The 25,617-nt window shown below is 39.6% G+C and overlaps 1 protein-coding gene across 4 annotated transcripts in view; it reads left to right on the top strand.

Annotated features, from left to right (window-relative positions):
* The window catches only part of NOVA1 (NOVA alternative splicing regulator 1), a 153,272-nt gene that overhangs the window by 112,232 nt on the left and 15,423 nt on the right, over positions 1 to 25,617 (top strand). For all 4 annotated transcript variants that reach the window (XM_068253890.1, XM_068253888.1, XM_068253891.1 and 1 more), the window contains 2 exons: positions 8,984 to 9,150; positions 14,441 to 14,512. In XM_068253890.1, coding sequence (XP_068109991.1) covers positions 8,984 to 9,150; positions 14,441 to 14,512 — 239 coding nt within the window. The remainder of the gene's footprint in view (positions 1 to 8,983; positions 9,151 to 14,440; positions 14,513 to 25,617) is intronic.

A 25,617-nucleotide genomic window follows, 5' to 3' on the forward strand; every position in this document is an offset into this window, starting at 1 on the left:
AAATCCTTATTCCATGCTACAGCTGGAGTCTATATCTCCTCTATGTGGACCTTGGAAAAGGAGTGGAATTCTCTTGGTTTATGTGGGTCCTGACTTTGTCTTTAAAAAGTAAATCAAGTATTTCCATTTTCCATTTTGAAGTATGTTACTATCCCCACCCCAGTAGTGCATGTCACAAAATCATATTTGCTTTATGCTTCTTCAAGTTTTACCCACATGTCAGTTGACAATGTTGATGCTCTCATCAGTGCTGCTTTAGCTGCTACTGCATCTTCTGAATAACGTTTTTTAGGTTTTGATCATTTTTATCTCTACTTTTTTACCATCCTCTTTACTTCCTCTGTCATCAGGACATGCTACCCCACCACATAACTGTCACCCACTCCTAATTCCTCATTTTTTTATTCTGCAGACAAGATAGTCCTTTTGTCCAGGCCTCCAAAAAAATTACACATGGAGCCCGCTAAATAGGAAAGTAACCACATGCTTCTACAACGTTATATCAGAGATGTCATTGACTTACAGGCTAGAGGAGAGCAAGGACTCTGTATGAAAGAACTTGGCCATTTAGTTGGTTTTGTGATGTTCTGATTGGCCAAAAGATCCAGTAAACCAAGTCACTAAGTGAGTGGCTTATTGGATGTAACTTTAGATGTATCTCCTGACATTTGTAGACATACCTCCACAAATCCACATAACATAACCGTAGTTAAAAAATAAGGACCTTTCATACAAGTAATTCTACATATCTTAATTTACTGTGGTTAAAATACTATCTACAGTTGCACAATGTTAATGTTGCAGCTACCAGACTTCTGGCCAAAGAATATCTTCACTGACACAATGACTTTCTAAGGCTCTCTGGACTAGGGACTATTGGAGAACATAAGCAATCATGCAGACTCGGCCTGCACATAATAAAGTTTATATACTATTAGGTGACAAAGGTTTGTCACCCTTACCTAGGTTATGCTAGTGGTGTGTGGTCCGGTATGGTTCTTAACCAGTTCTGAAACATGCCTGAAGAAGAAATTTAACGCTTCGAAAGCTTGCAGAGAAATCTGGTACAGTTAGTCATTAAAAATATCACCAACTTTTGTTGTTATGTCCTAGGTTATACTGTACCTTAGCAAGGGAAATGAAAAGGTTAGTGAACTGGAGATGGTGCAAGTGACGTTATGCACCCACACCTGCAGGAAAATCTTTTTATTTGATTTGATCATTTCAGGATAGGATTGCAGGATCACTAATCGTCTCCGGTGACCTCCAGCCCACAATAAAGCCCTGTTCAGACTTTAGATGAAATGCAATATTAATATCAGCAGTGGTCTGAACTGCCCATCAATGAAGCTGACGATCCCTTGTCTTGCAGAACCACGAAAACAACCTCCCCGCAGTAGATGTGGACAATTTCTATACGTTGACCTTATCTCCTCCAGATTCATTTTTTGATTGCTTTTTTTTATGGCATTTATTGTATAGACTTGGCTTCATAGAAAAGGAGGAGGATCATCTGTCTGCAGGAGGATGTGTTTTTAGATTTATGCTGTGGTCCGGGAACCACTTATCACAGCTTTTTTTTCCTCTTTTTTGGCTTTATGTGAGCACTTCTCAGCAGCATTATAATACAGCGTCGTGTCCTGTCAGCTTGGTGACGATGATGAAAGACCCTGCTGTTCTTTTTAGACACTAATGAAGCCTGAAAGCTTTTAAACATGACAGAATTTTCCGCAAGTTTGTTGATTTACAGTTTTTATTTTTATTACCAGTAGTAACCACAGCTCTGGCAGAGTGGCGGGCGTGCGGATCACCGCTGAGAATTGCTGTGCCACTTTATGGCAGAGAAAAGCACTAAAATGGAGGGAGATCATTCTTCTTTCTACCTGCTGACTATTTTCTAGCAAAGGATATTGATTGTATCTGGCTGTCCAAAAATAAGCACCCATTCATACACCTGTAATGGCATTCCTGCAGTTACTAGGCCGGCGGAAATGTCCTTTTTCCTTCAAGGACAACTATCCTGAAAAATTATGAAAAAAAAAATACATACATTTAAATGTACATTTCCCCCAGAGTAAAATGCACTATAAATTATTTTTTTCTGAGGTTGCTGTCATATACAGTAGGTAGTAAAAATCTGACAGATCTGTCAGGTTTTGGATTAGTCCATTTACTCGTAGGGGATTTCTCAATTATTTCTTTATTAACAAAAGCACTTACTGAACTGCATTTGCTCAGTCCAACTGGCAAAATAGTGTGCAAATAAGTAAGGAAGATGTCTGACATCTTTGTATAGATCCTTTCCAGGCAATGCTTTTGTAAAGATTAAAGGTAATACTGAGAATCACCCAGTTTTATACAGCAGTGGAGTGGCAGTTACATTTGAAAACAGAGCTTTAATTGCTGGTAAATTCGCCAAATTCAGATAAATCTACTGGATTATACAATAGAATCTCGTTATAGTAAATTCAAATAAAGTAAACCTCTGGCTATAGTAAACTCAGTCCTCAGGTCCTGATCATTCACCTGTATATACAATGTATGATGAATTCAGATATAGTAAACTTCCCAATTAAGTAAACTAATTGGCCAGGGCCCTTGAAGTTTACTACTGTACCCTTCTCCTTCATTCAGCAAAATAAGCAGCATGCATCCTGTAAGTATCTGATTTTTGCCATAACGTTTCCTAATTCTTCTACATAGGAAGTAGAGTAGTCCTGTTCAAAGAAAATTGTATTTCTTTATCAATTAATATGAATATTGTGTACAGTTATGGAAACCCTCATAGAACAATATGTACCATAACCAGCACAGCAGTTATACATCTAAGGCGTTACAACCTGAGTAGTCCTGTGCGGCCCTACAACAAGCATGGCACGACTCTTGCAGGGTGAAGGATGAAGACATGTACTTATTTGCATAATGGAGTGTAATGACCGTTTCCTGATATTTGATTGGCAGGAATTACTCCACTAGCAGCCGCTTCATTTATAGCTACTTAGTGTCTGAGCATGAAAAGGGCACGGCACATGCATTGGTTCATAGCTTCTAAAAAGTGCTTCCGAACTGATTACATGTTTTTTTGATTTTACAAATGGTATACATTGCCAGAACAACTGTTTGTGGTTCCCCAATCCACGCTTTTTAAATAAATGACTACTGTATAGCTGTAGATCCTGACTAAACACAACGTTGAGCAAAGCAAATTCTCTAAACAATCATGTTTATTAGGGTGATCGGAAAGCAGTGCAAAATCGCTTGTTTTGGGGTCCCAGCCCTTACTGACTGTTGCTTTTGGAAATTAAGCCTCCATATTGAAAAATTCGTAGCTTAGCTCTGCTCGCCTGCAGCTAACTTCAACTTCTTTGCTAGCTTCTTTCTAACAGACTGAGGTCTTGCAGTTGGTCAGCACCTACTTCCTGTGAACCTCAAGTCCCACCTCCATATTTGCAGCAGACATGATCATTGCTGCCGTATAGTAAAGCTAGGAAATATAATCAAGTTCTCACTGTCCTTATTATTTTTTGTGCCATGTGGTCATGCCCGATTGACCTGCCCAGCAGCTAAATCTAAAGAGGAGAAGTAGAAGTCTGTACTGCAGCGGAAAGCACATTTGGCTCATGCAATGGGTATTCTATCCACCACTTTGTTTTTATACACTGTTTATATTCACTTTGTATTCCTATTAAACATGTGCCTTGTTCGATGTTGAATTTAGCTGAGTACCGGTGTCATTTTACTTAAAGCGGACCCAAACCAAACATTTTTTTTAATTCTAAATATTTAGTTGAACCACTCTGACACATATAAAGATAAATAAACACTCCTTCAAGCCTATGAGCATTTCAGTGCATGCTTTTCACCCTTCTCTTTGCATAACTAGGGTTATACAGGTGGCAGCCATTAGCAATTCCTCCTTTGTTGGACACCACCTACTCCAGCATTTTGCCGGATTTTGTCCCGGCAATTTGAAAGGAAGGGAGGGGTTCCTCCAATAAATGTAAAATATTTTATATTTGTCATCATGCAGCTGAAAAAAGGCTGCTATTTATTATTATAATTTAGAAAATAGATTTTATTTCTGAAATCTTGTATTTTTAGTTTGGGCCCACTTTAAGTGCAAACCTTGACAGGTTTCCTTTAAGTATAGGGTGTGAGGTGACAGCATTCCTGCAAAAATAGATGGACAATTTCCCATTTTGGGCCGTATAGGGCTCTTTTGTAAAAAGTCATTCTAAATGAATGTGGAAATTACAGCCAATGTGCAGGCTGGGCAGAAAGCCAAAGAATTGTTCTTTGCTGTCAGTGCTGATGCTTTAATATCCACATTATTTACAGCAATTAACATTTGCTAGAAGCATCAATAGTAGCAAATCACACTGAACGGCTCTTTTCTGTCGCTTACTAAAAGTAATACCAAGCGGCTGCGCTATCTTTCTGGCTATAAGAGGTATTAGATTATAGAAATCACTCCTGATATATGCCTGTCTCTTTGTAAAAACGGCACAGTTGTCAGACTGATGATGCCATTTTAGTCACTCGCATATTTGTTTGGACTTTTTAAAGTGGACCTGTCATTGACATTTTGCATGAATCAAAAAAAGCATGCACCACTGACAAATTAAACTTAATGTTTGAAGTAAGAAAACAAAACTGTCAGGCCTAACATTTAAAGGGAACCTTAGGTAAGAGTGAGATGGAGGCTGCCATTTTTTTTCTTTTCAAACAATGCAAGTTGCCTGGCTGTCCCGCTGATCATTTGTATCTAATACTTTTAGCCATAGAACCTGAACAAGCATGCAGATCGGGTGCTCCAACTCAAGTCTGACTGGATTAGCTGCATGCATGTTATAGGGTGGTGACTCTATATGACTTTATGACTCTAGACACCACTGATGCCAGAAGATCAACAGGACTGCCAGGCTACTGGCATAATTTAAAAGGAAATTAAAATGGAAGCCTCCATATCACCCTCACCCGGGGTTCACGTTAAATGTGTTGACTCTTCCCCTTTTAAATTATAACATGGTCAAAAGGTCTCTCGCTACTTACATGCAATAGAGCCATGAAGAAACATGGGTGCCAGGTAATACCAATAGCATAATATGGACAATTATACCAATATACTACTATCCCTGTTGTTTGGCTGAGAAAAAATGTAAAATGTAAAATACATACATATAAATGTACATTTCTCCTAGAGTAAAATGAACGATATATTACTTTTACCTACGTCGCTGTCACTTACAGTAGGTAGTAGAAATTTGACTGATCTGACTTGTTTTGGACTAGTCCATCTCCTCATGGGGGATTCAGGTTTTTCTTTATGTACAAAAGCACGTAAAGAGGAATTCCAGTAAAAATAATGTGATAAAAAAGTGCTTCATGTTTGCAACAATTATGTATAAATGATTTAGTCAGTGTTTGCCCGGTGTAAAATCTTTTAAATCCCTGATTTTCATTCTGACATTTATCACATAGTGACATTTTTACTGCGGGCAGGTGATGTAGTTGCTGCTTGCTTTTTTGGCAGTTGGACCCAGCTGTAAACAGCTATTTCCCACAATGCAACAAGGTTCACAGACAGGAAACTGCCAGGACCATGGTCCTCAGAATTTCTTGTGGAAGAGGTTTCACCACAATATCAGCCATACAGAGCCCCCTGATGATCCATTTGTGAAAAGGAATAGATTTCTCATGGGAAAGGGAGTATCAGCTACTGATTGGGATGAAGTTCAATTCTTGGTCACGGGTATCTGCAGTTACTCAGTCCAACTGCCAAAATGCTGTGCAATCGAGTAGAGAAGCATGCTGACATCCCCTATGTAGAGATGGGCTAGACCAAAATCTCTCAGCTTCTTACTACCTATAATGAGTGTCAGCAACATATGAAAATGGTAATTTATAGATTATTTTACTCATTGAGAAATGTGCATTTTATATGTATGTATTTTTTATTTTCCAATTTTTTGTGATAGTGGTCCTTTAATTTGGCTACTCTGGGAAACCTCTCAGCTTTTGGGCTGGTGCACAGCAGAGCATTTTTTAAAACGCTTGCAGGGGGAAAAACGCTTGGCTAATGAAAGTGAATGGGATGATGCACACCAGAGCGGGTCGTTTTTTCCACAAACGCAAACTCGGGGGCTGCAGTATTTTTGAGATTTCTGAGGCGTTTCTGCCTCAATGTTAAAGTATAGGAAAGTGGAAAACCGCTCTGAAAAACGTTAGATCAGAGCGGTTTTCCAGGTGTTTTTGTTACAGAAGCTGTTCAGTAACAGCTTTACTGTAACAATATTTGAAATGTGCTACACAAAAACGCTCCAAAAAACGCTAGGCATGTTTAGATAACATGCCTAGAATCGCTCTGAAATCTGCTTCAAAAACTTCTACCGTTTTGCAGATCTGCTAGTGGTTTTTGGTGTGCACTGGGCTTTTGTTCCTGTTGTGTTTGAACCTATCCTGATGATTGATCTGTATGCATTCTGTTCACAGTGACATCTAGGCAGTCCAGTAGCCCATGATATTTAATATCCTTCCGTTTATTTGAATACAATATTTGCATTACCTCCATACTAACCTCTCTCCTTGTACAGCGAAGCATCTGCAGATGTATTTCAGAAGTAAAATGCTTTCAGCTGCAGCTGTGACCATGACTGACACCCTAAGTACGCTGTGAGATATTTCAGATTGCCCTGGAGGGAGATATAACCTCCGTTTCTCTTTATAGTTTGGTTAAGAGACAAATTAATATTTCAGCAGAGACTCTTTGTAGATGAATTCAATTCAACTGTCAAATGTGTGTATCCATTTTACTGAATTAACAGCTATCAGCTAAGATACAGAATTAGGTTATTTATATGAAATTACATGTATGCACATCTGGGTTATATCCATTAAGGCTGGGTTTAGCAATGACAAGCTTGTAAAAAATGCAGTAATGTTTGCATCGTATGGAGAGCCTGTAAGCTGGGATCCTGCAGTTACCTTTAAGGTGGCCACACACTATACAGTTTTTTAAATATCCGTTCACATAAAGAATAGCAATTGATTTTTATGACTGATTGTGACAGTACAAAAATATGACCAATGTACCACACACCTATTCTATGTTCAATATTTTTCCAATCATGAATAAAATAATTGAAACACACAGAACAGTACATCAAGTAACTGACAATACATCACACACCATACATTTCTTGATAAAGTTTGTCTGAAATTTCCAACAGTCCAGTCTCCAAAGATCGAAAAAAAAGGAACTTTGATCGTATTTATCGATCGAAAACAAAGAAAAGCTCTCGAATTTTTAGATTAACCTATTGTAATGATCGAAAGGGGCGAAAAATTGGATGTTTTAATTCTATGGTGTTTGGCCACCTTTAGACTTTAAAGGGACTCCGAGCAGTGCCTGTGGGTATGCCTTTAAGCATACCCACAACCAATTATTTATATCCTCACACCTACCGGCATGATGTTTGTAATTATATCCCCCTGGGTTCCTTGTATTTCATTGCAAGTGTCATCCTGCATAATACAATGCTGAATAAGGAATCCAAGATGGCGGCCGCGATTTCGATCGCGAAAATAGCAAAAACTAAAAGGCATAGGGTGGCGGTTTATATACCAATGGAAAGAGGAGAAAGAGAGCTTCAAAATGGTATGCATCTTTCCATAGTTACTGCACTGCTCGGAGTCCCTTTAAAAAATGTGGCAATTATTTGAAAACTGGCAATCCAATCATTCCCACAAATGATCTGAATTGGTGATCTCAGGTATAACAAATATTAATTTGGGTGGGCATTACAAGTTGTTTTTTTTCCTTGTCATGGGATGCTCTGGGCAATCCATTTCTGTACAATCAGGGATAGCATTTTATGTACCATAAATAAATATTTGCTTGTGTTAAGGGCTCTGCCCTTGACACAGGAGACCAGGGTTCAAGTCTCTGCTCTTCCTGTTTAGTAAGCCAATGTCTATTCAGGGTGAAGACCTTGGGCAAGACTCCCTAACACTGTTACCGCCTATAGAACGCACCCTAGTGGCTGCAGCTCTGGCGTTGAGTCCTCCAGGAGAAAAGCATGATATAAAAGTTCTGTGTCTTGTCTACATGTATCTCTTTAAGTATGTGGGTGATCAATGAAGATGCATGTGTACTGAATGTGAGCTGTTAGGGCAGAGCTGAATGGCAGGGAACAAGCAGGAATTGTATTGTAAGGGTCAGCTACAGACAGCTTTGGGCAGTCAGAAAGAGCAGGGACACCACTTTTGCTCCCATGCTGCTTTGGTTTAGGACACCACAATGCACTCTGAGTAGGAAGTGAGTAATAATAAAAAGGCATTTGCTAGAGACATCCACTGCTGCTATCCCCACAGAAGGAAACCACGCATCTTTTTTAGAAACACACAAAATATTTGGCACCAGGACTCAGTTTGGGGTGCACAGTTTGATAGCCTTTTGTTTAGCTATACAACGACATTTTGGCATTTACTACTCATCATTCCCCTAATGCGAACCATTTCTCTAGATAAGCACCTAACCTGTTTCTAACAACCCCCCCCCCCCCCCTTCTCAACTTCTAACCATAGTTTGCCCTGGTAATTGAAATACCTTCATTATACCTTACCGCAATCAATAAAATTAACCCCATCATGTCACCCAACCCTTATTATCAACGCATAACATAGTCTAATGAATTGAACTTCTGCCAACCGTCTCCTGCCCCCAAACATTATTGATGCCTACTCCTAAACAGTAATCACCTCTTTTTTCAGCTTCAGTAATTGATGTCCATACCAATACCCCTCCAACTTGTCTACAAAACACCTGTTGAACACTGGAGACAAAACCATTGCTGTATAACCAATGACAGTGCTATGGCTGGCACCAAATCCACCTGTTCTATTTAACCACTGATTTGGATTTTGTTAATGTTTTTTCACTTTTTGTCTGGAGCTCTTTCACACAGTTCATTTTTCTTTTCAGGTACCACAGAACGGGTCTGTCTGATCCAGGGCACAGTTGAAGCTCTCAATGCCGTCCATGGGTTCATTGCAGAGAAGATTCGAGAAATGCCGCAAAACGTGGCCAAGACCGAGCCAGTTAGCATTCTGCAGCCACAAACAACAGTCAACCCTGACCGCATCAAACAAGTATGTGTCCTGGAACCTCGATATTGTTATTGAACTGGTTTACATACGCTTGTTGGATGTAGGCCTTAGTCCTGCATTTATCTGTAGCTAAGCTTTATGCTTCTGTTACTAATTAACCTCCCTAGCGGTATGGACAGAAATGTCCGTTCAAAAAAACATGCTGTGAACAGTATAAACATGCATACACATCAATACTCTCCTGCACTGTATACTAGACCCTTGCTTGACACATTTTGGCAAGTTACAGAGAAAAAAAAGTTTTAAAAATACATTTTATCACTGTTTGCACAGAAATCCTGGGGAAATTGAACGCTGGGTAGGTTAATAGCATACGCTGTAAACAGAGCAGATCAGAAAGAATGGGTGTTTAACTCCCTGGAGCAATTGCTATATGGTAGAAAAAACTCCAAATAGTGATTGCATGTCCCATGGTCATCTCCATTGTGAAAGCTCCAATAAAAAAATGTAGAAAGCAACAGACCTCAGCCTGGAGCAACTTGCAGATCTTAAAGCCCAACTGACCAAATTAATGAAAGCAGCGTTCTACCGCTCCCACCTATCAATACAAAAATCACAAGTAGTTGAATGAAAAGAAAAAAAAAAAACCTTTTCAGAGACAATGTGATCAACCTACTCCGTCTTCTGGCAGATGGTTGGTTCTGTGTTTCATACGAATACAGTGCTAACTGAACTCTTTGGGAGAGTTACATCCCTAGAAGATCGAGGAGAGCAATCATATAACAAATTACTTGCATTCTGTAAAGTAAACATTCTCACATATTTTCTGCTCATCCTCCTATAGCAGGTGTGGGGAGATAAGAGAGCCTAATATCCTGCACAAGCAGGGTTTGCCTGATGCCAGGAATGTGTGCCTACCAGGCCTAAAATTAACACTATCCACATAGATTAAATGCAGAGCGGTGCGCAGCAGAAACTACTTACAAAACCTGTGAGAGCCATTTCCTTCACTTTCTGCAAATTCCATGCTTTACAGATCCCGAAACGGGTATGTGACCTGATGCAGATCAGATAACACATCTTGTGAGCTGTTTCCTCTGTGCACCACTCTGCAACATTAGAAAGGAACTCCCCATTCTGCCCCCCCCCCCCCCCCCCCCCAGGCCTGCCTGCCGGTTGCTTCCGAATTCCAGAGTTGAGGTCTAACATTTATGAGAGAAGTCTTTAAAGTTAACCGAGCAGCATTTTTAGCCCCTCATTAGCACATAAAAAATACATGATTACAATGTGGCTCATTACAAAAAAAAATCGATTCTACCTCTTCTTTTTACATTTATATGTTTGTTAGAGGCTGTCATTACACTACCTTTGCAGAAAGAGCAGGCAGCTAAGGACTACTGTAATTAGCAGTAGCAATGAGTAAACAAAAGCTTACATCAGTGGGGTGGGGGTGCAGGGGAGGGGGGGAGGAGGAGGGAGAACTCAGGGCCCTTTTCACTTGTGCGGTGCAAATCGCCGCGGTAAAAATTTGCATGCGGATGTGAACTTCGCATGCAATTGCAAGCAAATTTTCATGCGAATTTGAATGGATGACGATGTATGCGAATTTAACCATGGCAGTGCCTGTGTGCTTTTCCATTGATTCCATGCGAATTCGCATACCAAAACCGCATGCAAATTCCCTATTAAATACATTGTATGCTAATCGCATAGCGGTGTGTGGTATGCGAATTCTGATGGCTCTGCACAGAAAAACGCTCAGAAATCCTGACAAGTGGAAACAGTCCCATCCACTTGTATTGTCTATGCGAATCTGCGTGCAGATTCGCTCTAGTGGAAACGGGTCCTAAGAGTTCAGAGAAGTCACACTTGATCACACCTTCGCCTGGATAAATAAAGATGACCCTACAGGCAGTCCCTACAGCTATTAGAAACCAGGACCAACTGCAGAAAAGAAAACTGACTGGATAATGTTTTTTTGCTTGACTCTATGTAAAGTTTCAATTAACTACATAGACAAAAAACAAATAATTTGAGATCCAACATAAAACATTTTCGCAATCATGTAACATACTCAAGAATCCTCCATAGAAACATGCTTGCAAAAAAAGCCTGTTCGATGTGGAGCTTCTGGCAGTGTCTGCACCAATGCTCCAATCCAGCCGAGGTCACAGAGCTAGCATTGTGGCTTCAGATGTGGCAGTGTTAGTTTATCACTCAGCACAGAGCATGTGCAAGCAATTCATTATGCGAAACCCCACAGGTTATCCACAATGCATTACAATCCTGCTCATTTTTTTTTTTAAATAGCTGGCTTTCCTTATGCTAAGAATTGCCTGACAATACTTGGCTGACATCATATGGGCGCTCTTGTAGCATGTAGCAGTTACAAATCACTGTTCTGTCTATGATTGACTGGTAGCTGCCAATGAAAATGCTGAGGCAGCTGGCTACAAAACATTTCTGTCTATTTATAAAACTGCTGGGTTCTAGAAAACATTAGGTTTACAGGATTTTTACTGAGCACATATTTTATCATGGCAGTATTCTCCTTGCAGCCTGAGTTTAGGGAACATTTCCTGAATGCATTCATCAGCAATGCATTTTACGCTTCTGATGCATTTAAAATTTTATGAAAAAACATTGTTTTGCAATAAAAAAATGTTCAATAATGTATAATTCAATAAGAATATATTCCTTCCCTCTCTCTCTGTAAAACAAAAAAAAAAAAACAGTTCCCTGTGGTGATGTGAGATAGATTACATATTTTATTATAAAAGCAAAAGCATTTGTACTTAAAATTTTATGTCAGCTATTATATAATGAAAGACAAATGTTTTTATTGTCCTCAGTAGGCACACCATGGAATAGCTTGGTGGTAGCATAAGCTCCTTAGTTTGTAGATGTTTTGTGAATCATTTTTAATGAACTGATCAGGAGCTGCTCACTTCCTGTCATACAGGCTTCCATTGCTCTAGAGTGCATTTGTTTTCAGAGCTCAGTCTGTGCCCCTCCTCATGATGCTGAACCGAACAGTAACCACTGTCCCACCCACAAAGGTCCTTCAGCTACGGCACTCCATGTCACATGACCCAATTATTAATACAGAACATTTTGCTTTAGGACCTTTGCTGCCTCACACAAAAAGGAAATATTTGGATGTTGGGTGGGTGTGATGCAAGAAGCAAGGTGTGGACAGAAGGGTGTGGCTTGATTTCTAAACCAGTCACTTGAATCGGTCCTCTAATTTGGAGAAAAGGTCATAAGGAAATATATGCAATTTAGGGAACACAGAACCATTTTTATTGTAGCTGGCTAAAATCCAATATTGTTAGTTTCTGGGGTTTTTTTTAGAATTCACTAGTTCCAGGATCCAAAACCCCACCTCTTTATTTCCACTGATTTTAATGTTTGTAGATACCTTAAAATATAACTTCAGTTCAAAAAAGTGAAAAGCCATCCTTTTTAAATGTTATCAATTCACCTTGGTTGTGCTTCCCATGCCAAAGCATTCAGTTGTAGCCTAGATCCAGGGATATATTGACAGAGAAGAACAGCATCTCTTACAGCTATATTAAACTCTTCTATCTTGCTTCTATCAAACCTGACTAGTTACATTTCACTCCAGCCACAAATATTTTCCGAGATGTTGGTGGGGACTTGGGCATATCCTATCTTTGTCTGTTCCTAACCTTCCTGAGAGGATACTATTGAATAAATAAATCTTGAAGTGCCTAGTCAGGGGCCTAAACATTGGCGACTTCCTGCACGCCATCCTGTCAGTGACGTAGCCTGCAGTCTTCTTAGAGAGATTCAGTTTGTGCCTTCCACTTTGCAATTTACCCAAGTAGGATGTTGCAAGCTGAGCAACAATAGCTCCACCCACAGAAACTGAAACTCAATTCCTGAACTTTGTTGCTTGTGGTCATGTGATTAAAATTAAATTTCAAGGCAGCATTTTTCTGTGTAGAAGTTTAACACAAGAAAGATGACATTTGAGCACTCGTTTACCCAATTATTAGACGGTGTTGCAGACTAATATAACAAAGGGAAGGTTACCAGTATCTCTGTATCCATGCAGCGGCAGAATATTTTGGAATGGGAAGTGCAGGCAAGCTAAACAATCTCTTCAGTCACAAATCTGACTTTAGTTAATTATGTGTGAAGCAGGAAACCATTGATTTCAACTGCTAAGATCTTGGTAATATCAATAGCTCTTAATGAATTCAAAGTTTCATTTTTGATAAACATATGTACAGTATGTATTTTGAGTTATTAGTCTGTAAACAATTTGTATAGTTGAAATGTACGGTTGTAGATCTATTAATATGAAGTGCTGTTTAATATGACGAGAATGATTTCTGTTATTGCTATTCTCATATGAATTCAAGTACATGCAGAAGCTTTCCAGTTGTATGTGGTAATTGGATGTTTGTTAACACCAGTAACTCATGTGTGTGTGAGCGATTCTTGATTGCTGTAAGGCATGTTCGAGTATTACCCGGTACCCACAGGTTTTCTCATGTGATGCAGTTGCTATAACAACATGGGTTGTAAATGCCTCTCCACTGATGATCCCTGCATAATGCAGCAGCAGGTAACAAGTACTGAAGGCCTGTTTTATATCATGCCCTTAAATTTCCCCAATAGGTCATGTTTTTTGCATTAAATCAGTCTTTCAGGTTGTATAATTACCATGGTAATTACTACTCTGAAATACTAAGGAAGTTATCAAGGCGTTACCTGCTGGACATTTTGTAGGACTGGAGTTGAAAAACATATTACTGTAGGTCCATGAGACCCGTAGAAAAAAGATCACTGCATTCACTTATAAAACCTGTGATCAATCAAAGCAGGAGGAGTGATGTTATAGGGAGTAGCTCAATCCAGAATCGCTCATGTCGTAGTGCTCTTATTGTGCTAAACTCCCTCTATTCACTTAATAGCGTGCCACCTACATTATTATTTATTCTCCTGCTTTCAAACAAAAGACAGCTGGAGTTCTTTACATACAGTAGCAAGAAGTTGGTTTGCTTTGATTTGTATATTTGGTTTGTGGTGGGAATTTCTTTTCTTTTTCCTTTATATCTTTCCTGCTGAAAGTTTTGTTTTCTGTCACTCTTCCAGTGCCATCCATCCTCCTCTTCACCCCTGCTCTTCCTTGGAATGCTTTTTTACTTTGATTTTATGTTTCCTCCCACTTTGGTTTGACACCTTCAGTGCCAGTGTGTGCCACGTTGCCACTTTCTAATCTTTGGTCATTGGCAGCGAAGGGGTAATTTTATTACTAGAGCTGACTGAATTCTGCTTCTGACCCTGCTTTGTTCTGCAGACATTGTCATCATTACCACCAGCCACCAAGTCCTCTCCATCCGACCCCATGACCATCTCCAGAGCCAGCCAGGTACAGTACCATTCTCCATGTCTCATATTTTTCACATAAACCAGTGCAGCACCATCCACATGCTAGGGGTAATTATTTACGCTGAATACTTGTTTATCACATAAACAATGTAACGTTCACAAGAAAATGAAACCCCCCAAAAAATACACCGGGGCTGATTTATAAAAACAAAAATTAAGAAAAAGAGAAACTGTTGCTCACAGCAAACAGACCAGACAGAAAACAGCAACAAGCAAAGGTCACACGGGTGGATCTAGGCATTGTATATTTTTGTGGATTTCAGTTTGTAGGCGTTTTTTTCTTTCTTAGAATTGGAATTCCCTAACCTGAAAGTTCATAATAAACAGTGCCGGGCAAAACGGCACAAAATGTCGCAGAGAAATGTGGTCGCACCATGTGCCCCCATAGGCCATACTGTGAATTCAGGCTATAGCTGCGCTAATTTGGGTGCTGTCAAAAGATGGAGCTCAGATCACTATAAAAACAGCATAATTATGCCGCCAGCAATAGCTGGCAGACAAATTACGTCTTTTCCCAGAGTCCACGGTGGCCTGGAGGGGGAATAGTAGTTAACGCCGCCGGGACTTCTACATGAGCAGAGTGAGATGTTTTTCGGCTTCACCCTGTGCCGGGAACAAGGCAAAAGTAGTCTTCTGAAACCAATTTATAACTTGGGTGGGTTGAGCACAATGGGTGGTTCAGATGAACAGTTAAAAAATAAAAAAGACTCAAGCTCAACTCTCAAGTACCCATCTCCAGACTTAAAAGAAAAACATTTAGTTACATGTAATTCCTAAAATTCTTCAATATCTTCATACCTCCATCCCTGTTCTACAATGAAAGAATTTACAATGGGAAATATAGGCTTTTGGCTCAATTAACTTGTTCATAAGTTTTCTTATAGGGGATGTTTTCTCATCTTATCTACACTATACTTTACTAGCACTTAGCAAGCAAAAAAAGTTCTAAAAGGTAGGTTATTAAACTTGCAGGGAACCCAAAAAAAGCATTTTACACATAAAAGGACATATTCACTATGCAGCAGTAAAATTGCTAGGAGCAGGGAGCATTTCACAATTAGCTATATACCACGTACGTTGCCAGGGTGCTACTCTACTTGCATAGGGAATGGTAACCTGGCAATATATGCATTACCGAGGTAGCGGGGGTTGCACCAGTTGTCCAGTGTTCGCTACATATATGCACATAGGGAATGTACCCCAAGCTGTGAAAACTTTTCCTGTGAGAAAAAGTTAAACCAGTGCAAGTAGTATTGAACCCAAAATAATTCTCCTAACAAACAAATCTCAGTTGATCGAAGGAGGGAGCAAGTTCTAAAACTATAAGCTCTCTTTTCTTCAGAGCCACCAGATTCACCATGAAAATTCCAGCTTTTCTTTTTGCCAAGTGGCTTTAAATGCAGTTAATAGTTAAAAGAAAAAAAACAACATACCATATATAAAAGTAGCAAGAGAATCCATAAAGTGGCTGAAAGAAGAGCTGTTTGCCAATGGTACCTAGTGACAATCTCTGCTGTTTTATGGCCAACTGTGCAGGACTGGCTGCTGTGAACAACGTGGTTGTTTGGCTCTGATGATGATGCCCCATAATTCATGATGATATTCAGTGTTTGGCATCACAATCAGCGCCACATGTTCAGAAAAGTAAACAAGAGTACATTTTGTTACTCATCATCAAATGTTCTGAATATTTTATTCATTAGCCCCTGTATTGCTTCTAATACTAGAAAAAAGATTGCATTTGTTGGAAAACAGTAGATTACATTAAAACACATAAATAACCATTTACACTAAGTTTTAGTGAATGCTAACAGGTCGATTTAATAAAAGCTTCTATAGTTCATTCCTACTTGTAAAAGTTAGATTTTTTTCTGATGTGGGTTAACAAGTGGCAGTGTACAAAAGATAATAATAATAATAATAACATGCACTTTATTGCATCCATGTTATATGGTACAACTCTCTGCATGGTCAAACAATGCTAAGCATATATGTTTTTTAATAAAAAGTACAAAAAAACCCATCTTAATAAAAAGTCTTCAGTCAATCCCCACCCACTTCTGTCACTAGTGAGGTGTGGATATGGTGGAAGTGACAGTTGTTCCCACCATGAAGTGATATTGTAGACTGTTCCACTGTCAGTAGCCAAGCTTAGAAGGGGGAGGAGGAGAAGGGCGTGCAAGGAGGCTGCAAGCGCTTCTTATGGTGAGTAGTTATCTAGTGATCCATTGCAGCTTCATAATGTAAAATTATATATATATATGACTTTTCTGTAAGTGCAGTTCTGTAAAATATAGTTATAAAAAAATTAACCCGAAAAAAGCGTCCAAAGCTAAGATGTATAAAATGGAAAAAAAAAATTAAATCAGCCCACAAGATAGCTAAAAAATATATTTCCATTTTTTTCATAATCAACTGCTACTTTACACATAAATTCCAAATGTGTTGCTGAATATGCATTCAGTACTGTGTACACAGATAAATTACTATTTGACCTCCAGTAGATAGCTATCTGTGTCAGCAGATATTGCCGTATCCTTTGTACAGCAATCATTTGAGCCTAACGCCTGTTGTGTGTGTTTACTTCTATTTTGTAGCCACACTAGGATATAAGTTTTAGTTTTGGCTAGTGTATAACCAACACTGGGGATAGAAGGTGAGTTTAGGCCAGGGATGTCAAACCGGTCCTTCGAGGGCTGAGGTCTTCACACATTTTTGACACAGCTCAAATTAATTGATGAGTCTGAATCAGGAAAGGTGTGGTCCATCAGGTAGAACACATTCCTCTCTTTCTCAGTCCATCCTAAACACTGGCATTGATCTGGCCCTCCAGGACTGGAGTTCAACACCTGTGGTTTAGGCAGTGTTCTCCCCAGAATTTTTTTTCAGCCGAGTGGCATGAAAAAGTGAGGTGCGATGGGGGAATGTAGGACCAGCCCAACTCTTCTTACAGCATAGGAGGAGGATGAGGAGGTGAGCAGATGACAGCCGGACGCTCACCAAAATTAGCGGAACACCTGGCTATAAGAGCCTGGGGAGAACACTGTGATTAGGTTTTAGCAGTTACCGTTTTTAGGTTTAGATGCTTTAGCCGTTAGGGTTGTCATTTAGATTTAGAACAGTTAGAGTGTTGGGGGTAGTTAGTTTTTCGTTGCTATTATTAAGAGGCTAGTGATAATCATTTAGAAAAGGAATTAAAGTATGCAGGGCAGTTAAAGTGTACCTGTAGGGGAAAAAGTACCCCACATTGGTACTCACCTCAATAGAGGGAAGCCTCTGGATAATAAAGAGGCTTCCACAGTCCTCCTTCGCTGGCCTGTTCCAGCACTGTTTCATTTGTTACAGTTATATAAATGAGGAAAGATAAGTACAGAATTACAAAAAAAAAATTGTTGCAAAATAAAGAGAATAATTAAGAGCATTTTACTGGCATTCTTAATATTGACTTTCTGTGTGCCAAATTTACAGAGGAAACTCGAAAAATTTGAATATCTTGCAAAAGTCCATTTGTTTTAATAATTCAACTTAAAAGGTGAAACTAATATAGGAAATAGGAACCCTTTGCATGTGTTTTGTATTAATTAACCACTTCACAACCGAGGGGTTTTACCCCTTCAGCATCCGAGCAATTTTCTCCTTTTAGCGCTCCTTCCATTCATTCGCCTATAACTTTATCATTACTTATCACAATAAAATGATCTATATCTTGTTTTTTTCACCACCAATTAGGCTTTCTTTAGGTGGGACACTATGCCAAGAATTAGTTTATTCTAAATGAGTTTTAATGGGAAAATAGGAAAACATTTGGGAAAAAAAACATCATTTTTCAGTTTTCCGCCATTATAGTTTTTAAATAATGCATGCTACTATAATTAAAATCCATGTAACTTATATGCCCATTTGTCCCAGTTATTACACCGTTTAAATTATGTCCCTACCACAATGTTTAAACAACCAAAGAGAAAATCAAGCTTTTTGAGGCCTCATGATCCTTGAAAAAATGTGTATAAATGCTTTATTGGTCACAAAAATCACAGTGCGCTGAACTTTTTAAAAGCAATTAAAAACTTTTTGGGGACCCCGGGGCACCCCCACACACCTCCTCACAGTCACACTGCCAGTCACACAGAGCAGTCGCTACAACTTCGTCTCGCTGCAAAAATTAACCTCACTGCAGCCCAAGCACAGTTGATTCCGCTCATACAGAGCTGATTTCTCTGTCGCTCTGCAGGATTCTATGCAACTTGAAACTTGCTGTGTTATGTCGAGGTTTGTTAAGGATATGCACTCAAGCTAAGCTTATTCCTCACTCCCAGGTAAAGTTGGGGCCCATCAAAGCATCCAGCTCCAATAGCATGTAACCATTTCACGAAAAGTCCTCAGACCGTTTTCCAGCTGGTGCAAACAAAATCAAGCAGGCAGACTTCTAAGCATTGGGAGGCCGGCCTCAACTACCTCCTCGATATGTCCGCGTTGGATCCCCGCTGTCTCACTATGCCGCTGTTAGTCGGCTGCGGGAAGCGGTTTTGATCGCGCATGAAGCCAGCCTGGAGCAGGGTGCTGCACACGCGGATTGCTGCGTCACATACAGGCATAAGGAAGACCACTGTGGAGTCTGCGGCCGGAGTGGAGTGAGGGGGACCCGCGGGTCGGCGGGCTATCAAGGTAACCTGTGCCCGTTGTCTGCTCGCTGCTGCGCAGCACAAAGACTGCTAAGAGCTGACGTTTACAATGCTTAGAAGTCTGCCTGCTTGATTTTGTTTGCACCAGCTGGAAAACGGTCTGAGGACTTTTCGTGTAATGGTTACATGCTATTGGAGCTGGATGCTTTGATGGGCCCCAACTTTACCTGGGAGTGAGGAATAAGCTTAGCTTGAGTGCATATCCTTAACAAACCTCGACATAACACAGCAAGTTTCAAGTTGCATAGAATCCTGCAGAGCGACAGAGAAATCAGCTCTGTATGAGCGGAATCAACTGTGCTTGGGCTGCAGTGAGGTTAATTTTTGCAGCGAGACGAAGTTGTAGCGACTGCTCTGTGTGACTGGCAGTGTGACTGTGAGGAGGTGTGTGGGGGCGCCCCGGGGTCCCCAAAAAGTTTTTAATTGCTTTTAAAAAGTTCAGCGCACTGTGATTTTTGTGACCAATAAAGCATTTATACACATTTTTTCAAGGATCATGAGGCCTCAAAAAGCTTGATTTTCTCTTTGGTTGTTTAAGCTTGGTGCTTAAGTTTGAGGCCCATACACAGCAGTCTAGGATAGGAGCCGTTGGGCCCGGAATAATATTGACTGGCTGGATCCTGTTGGGTTAGGACCATTTTTGTGCTACTACACCTACCACAATGTTTGGCACCAATATTTTATTTGCAAATAAAGGTGCATTTTTTTCAGTTTTGCGTCTATCCCTAATTACAAGCCCATAATTTATAAAGTAACAGTGTTATTCCCTCTTGATATAAATATTTAAAGATTTCAGTCCCTAAGGTAACTATTTAAGTTTTTTTTTTTTTATATTTTAATTTTTTTTATGTATTTTAATATTACAAAAAAAAATATTGGTAACAATTGGGGAGTGTGGGAGTTAATGAGTTAAAATTAATAGTAAAAATAGTGTATGTGTATGTGAAAAATGTTTTTGGGTGTAATATTACTTTTTGGCCACAAGATGGCCACATTTTTTTTCAGGCGTCCTATAAGCGTCGGAAGGACGCTTGCAGGAAGGGAGGCTGGAAAACTGAGTTTTTTCACAATGGACGTGCTGCTTCTCATAGAAACATGCCGATCATTGCAGGGGCAGAGATCAATGAACGGGAATGGATTTTCCCGTTCATTGATCTCCGGGCGAGCGGGCAGCGGCGTGCACGATCGCGGAAGTGCGCGCATGTGCGAGCGGGAGTGTGGGCAGCGGCGGCAGCGATGGTAGCGGCGGGGGTGCGTATATCTAAGCTCCAGGCGGGGAACTGAAGTCCAAAGGAGCGTAGATATATTGTACCCGGGCGGCGAAGTGGTTAACTAATTAGAGTCAGACACTTTGAACCTAGACTATTAAACATTTTCACACTATTCAAATGGTCTAAGATTTTGATGTTGGGGTTCTCATAAGCTGTAAGCCACAATCATCAAAATTAAAGCAAATGAAGGATTGACATATCTTGTCTTGCATGTAAGGAGTCTATTTCATATAGCAGTTTCACATTTTAAGTTGAATTACTGAAATAAATGGACCTTTGCATGATATTCTAATTTTTCGGGTTTCACCTGTACCTCAAAATGGTTTCTTACGTCTCACTCTCTAATCCAAGAAGTCATTGTCTTCCTTTCCATACAACTGCTATGAGCCGTCTTATAAAGACGGGGCACAAGATAATAAGCCCAGTCTTAACCAACATTATTACACTGCTCAAAAAGTCCAAGTAAAAAAAATGTAGAAAAAAGATCTACTTACAGCACTGGCTTGTTGGGACATTGGGAGTTGTGCTTTAAACAATTTTAAATAAAAAAAAGTAGATAGAAGCTGCCAAACTGACTATTTTTATGCAGAGTGGTTAAAAGCCCTTCTCTCCTTTATCTTTTCAGCTAATCGAGGCATAATCAACCAATAAGAAATAGATTTCTAATGCTGGGTACACACGATACGTTTTTCTGCTCAACTGTTATTTCCACTTGATTCTGCACTCGATTCTGCACTTGATTCTCTTATCTTCCGCTTGTTTTTCTTATTTTTTTCCATTCACTTCTATGAGAAATCAAGCGCAGAATCGTTCGGAAGGAATATTGGACATGTCGGGAATTATCTATCAAATCCATCTCTCGAGCAGAAAAACGTATCGTGTGTACCCAGCATAAGAGGTTTCCCTGACCTTTTCATTTTTTTCTCACTTAACCAAACCTAATTGGCTGAAAACTTTAACTGACCGCCCCAAAGCACCAGATATTCATACCAGCTATTTACTTGGTAATATAATTTACACTGTCAGAGTAGTGGCATACCCACAGCCCTCCATAAAAATAGGGCAAGGTTCAAAACCTCTTGGGGTGCGCAATTTTTTATCTCTAGTTATTGCAATGGGAGTTTTTATTAAATCGACTGTTAAAACTGCCATTTCTCAGATAATTCATTAACTCCATTATTCTTTGCATTGGTTTCAAGATATTTTGCTTTACTGAGTTTTATTTATTTTGTTTAATAAATCATTTGTAATATGTATATTGGTTTTGAATGATGCAATTGAACGGATATTACATTTGTTCTGTTGAGGTATCCATCAGTTATACAGTGATTGTACAATCTTACCAAATCTATGTAGTAGAAGGGTATGGTGAGTGAATATAATCTGAATATACACTTTAGGTGGTCCCTCATATTGCACAGAAGTGGTAAGATTGTACAGTCAAGATTGTATCATTAATGGGCACCTTTAGGCTGATCCCACTGGATCTTCAAGCTAACCGCCTTGGTTATTTGATTGCCAGTTAGTACACTGGTAAATCATAACCATTAGCTAAAGGGAGGCATCAGGAGGTCCCATACAAGTTTAAAGGATAGCTGTGTCTATAACAGAAAGGTATTACTACAGCCACAATTTTTTTTGCTGTACTAAAGAAAAATAAGGACACCCTCAAGAAAAACTGCCCCTGCATGGCAGCCTCTATACAGTGTACATACGAAAACTCTGCTCTCATGACCTGTGAATCAGGTCTGATCATTGATCTATGCTTTCCTCCCTGTCCCTGTTAATTCCCACTCTTGAATAGGGAGTACTGGTCAGACCTTACTACAGATCACAGATATGGGAGTACAGCTTTCGGAAATAAAACTGGCACTAGTAGAAATATTTTTTTCATGGAGTGGCATAGAGAAGCTTGAAGAGTGTAAATACATTAGAACATTTGTGCAATGTACACAGTATGGGGACAGCTATGAATGGGGATTTTGGTAAATAATAGCAGGTTGTGAACTCCTCAGATAACTTCAGTGTCGCAAATTGCATTATTGATCAATTTTAGACTGGTTTAATATATGATTAAAAAGTTGATTAATTCAAAAAGCTTTGTGTTGTGAGCAAAACTTTAAAGTTTGTCTTCCCTCAGTTGAAAAACTTGCTTGATTCGAGCTAAGTTGTATTGAAACAGGTGAAAGTGTGCACATGTGCGTCCCAACATTTAAAAGCAGTACACCTGATTTGGGCAAATGACAAACCGAGCAATGGAAATTATTGCTACTTTAACCTGTTTTAAGAAATAGATCAGCTGGAAATTAAAGAGGAACTTCAGCCTAAACAAACATACTGTCATTAAGTTAAACTAGTTATGTTAATTAAAATAGATAGGTAATATAATCTCTTACCCACCCTGTTTGAAAAGTACAGGCAAATGTTTGATTTCATGAGGGCAGCTATCTTTTTGGTTGAAAGGAGGTGACAGGGAGCATGAGACACAGTTTCAACTGTGTGTTGATCACACCCCCCCCCCCCCCCCTCCAGTTGCTAGGCAGCGTGAATAACAACATAGGAAATCCCATCATGCTTTGCACAGCATTAGGAAAAAAAACGCCTGGGCAGTTTTCTTTGATGGGTGGAGCTTAGCTAAAAATGCAGCTAAAAATGATGCTATGGTAAGAAAAAGCAAGTTCTGATGCTGTGAAACTGTTAAAGAAACTCCAAGCCTTTTCAGTTCTGCTGAGTAGATTTTTAGTCCGGAGGTTCACTTTAAGTATATGCATAACCTGATGGAGAAAGTCAGTGTTTCTCAAACCTGTCCTTGTGACTCCTCAATGGTGCATGTTTTGCAGGCAGCCTCACCTATGCACAGGTGGGGTAATTAGTGCCTCAACTAGTTGGATTCCATGTAGCTGAGACTCTAATTACCCCACCTGTGCATAGATGAGGTTTCAGAGTGAGACCTATATGGGTAGCGCACCTTGTGGGAACTGAGGCTTTATATGGGACGTGCATGTAGTGTCATTAGAAAGGTGCAGCAAACCTAAAAGCTATGGGATGTGGGGCATCATAAGGGGAGCGCAATTGATAATCTAATATATCATAGGTGAGGTTGCCTGCAAAACATGACCGTTGGGGAGTCACGAGGACAGGTCTGAGAAACACTGGAGAAAACACACTCAGGATGGTTTTTCTAATTAGGAAGAGCAATTAATAGCCATACAACTAGTTCCAGTGTCATATGATTAACTTAGTTCTGTTCCTCCATGTTTGGAGTTGCAAAGAATTCGACAATTTTTGAACAATTTCTCACTTTCTTTACTGGAGAAATGGTATTAAACTCAGTAGCCAGCACCCACAATGATGGTCTTCTTCAGCTATATTTAGTTGCATTTGGAAATGATACTACTGCAACTCCCACCTCACGCAGAAGGAACAACTGACAACCAGGCTGAGCTAATTAGATCCATCATTTCATTACAATGTTTCATTACAGTCAATTACACTCTGCACTCTTTGGTCCTGCCAGTGATTTTGTAATTTACGGGTGTTCTCCTGCCTTTGAGGCCTGTCAGGGGATGTTTTCTCTCTTCTGCATCTCGCTTCAGTGGTGCTGAACCTTTAACCCTTTCCGATCAGAGACCGCTCTGCCTATGTACAGCGATGCATTGCCCACCTATTAAGTGGCCAGTTCACGTTGGCATGCATTGCTAAGAGAGAATTGGAGTAAAAAATCTATTCAACACTGAAATATAAGTATAATTTCAAGAACTTTGATGCAAAGCAGGTAATTTGGATGCTAGAGGCGGATGTTAAAATGGGCGCCGTAATAGGCCGTAATATTAATTGTGGCTGTAGCGACACCCACTTTGTATTTTGGGCCTGATAATTTGCAGCTGATATATAGCGGTAATAAATGGCATAGATAGATAATGACGGAGGGAGTGCCTAGTGGTGGAAGTTGACAATGATATCGGTAGAGATTGCAGCGGGAGAGAGGGGAATGGTATGCTAGGCTTTGATAGAGGGAGGGTTATTGTGAGAAGAGGGCTAGGTAAGGTGATAGTAAATTATCTGTAAAAATTGCTGTTATTCTACGTGTGGAATTAGCCACTGCCCAGTAGTAGAATATTGGTAATTTAACCAGTTTAGCCTATCTGGATGAGTATTCTCGTACAGATAGATGCCGCTCAAGTCTATCTGGATGCGCATCCGCATCCAGTGTTTGAGCGGTGTCGCGGGGCTGCGGCCCTGTGCACCCCGGTGGTTTTCCATGTCAGAAGTTGGGGAAGGGAAGCATGGCTTCCCTGTACCAATCGCAGTGCATGTAATGAATGGACATGATCCCGGTCAGGGGCCATGTGTATTCATAATAAAGATTGTGAATGAAAATTTAAAAAAAAAAAAAAAAAAATTACACTTCCTGGTAATCCAGGGAGTGTTTCTATAGCCATCTAGTGGCGAAAAGTTAAATTACACACACCACATAATTTTTATTAAAAAAATAATATAGAATAATATAATCAATTCAATCCAAAGCCCCCACCCCATTTACCAAGCAGATGTTGTAAAAAAAATCCATAAATAGTTTCCTTAGGGACTTAGCTTTTTTTTATATGTATGGCATGAGGGTATATTACTGTTATTTTAGTACATAAGGGCTTACCATTGACAGGACACAAAAAAAAAAAACCCTAAACAGAAAAAACACATCTGTATTTCCAAATAATATATTGGCGCCATACATTGTGCTAGGAACATAATTTAAATGTTGTGATAGCTGGGACTAATGGGCAGAAATGGGTAGGTTTTATTTATAGTAGCAATGCTTTTTTTAAAACCACCGGTACTGGAATTGAAGAAATAGTGTATTTTTTCTTTCTTTTTTTTTGGAGGGGGGGGATATTCATATAAAATGAATAGAAAATATTGTAATTACTGCAAACAAGTATTGCCTAAAGATCCAAAGAAAGCTTAATTTGTGGCAAAAAAAAAAAAACAAGATAGAGATCATTCACATGTGATGAGTAGTGATAAAGTTATCGGCGAATGAAAGGGAGGAGCGATGACAGGGGAAAATTGCTTCCGTCCTTGGGGTGAAAACACCTGTAGGCTGAACCGATTAATCAATATTCTATTAGCAG

This window comes from Hyperolius riggenbachi, chromosome 9 (genome assembly GCF_040937935.1).
Source record: "Hyperolius riggenbachi isolate aHypRig1 chromosome 9, aHypRig1.pri, whole genome shotgun sequence".
Taxonomy (NCBI): domain Eukaryota; kingdom Metazoa; phylum Chordata; class Amphibia; order Anura; family Hyperoliidae; genus Hyperolius; species Hyperolius riggenbachi.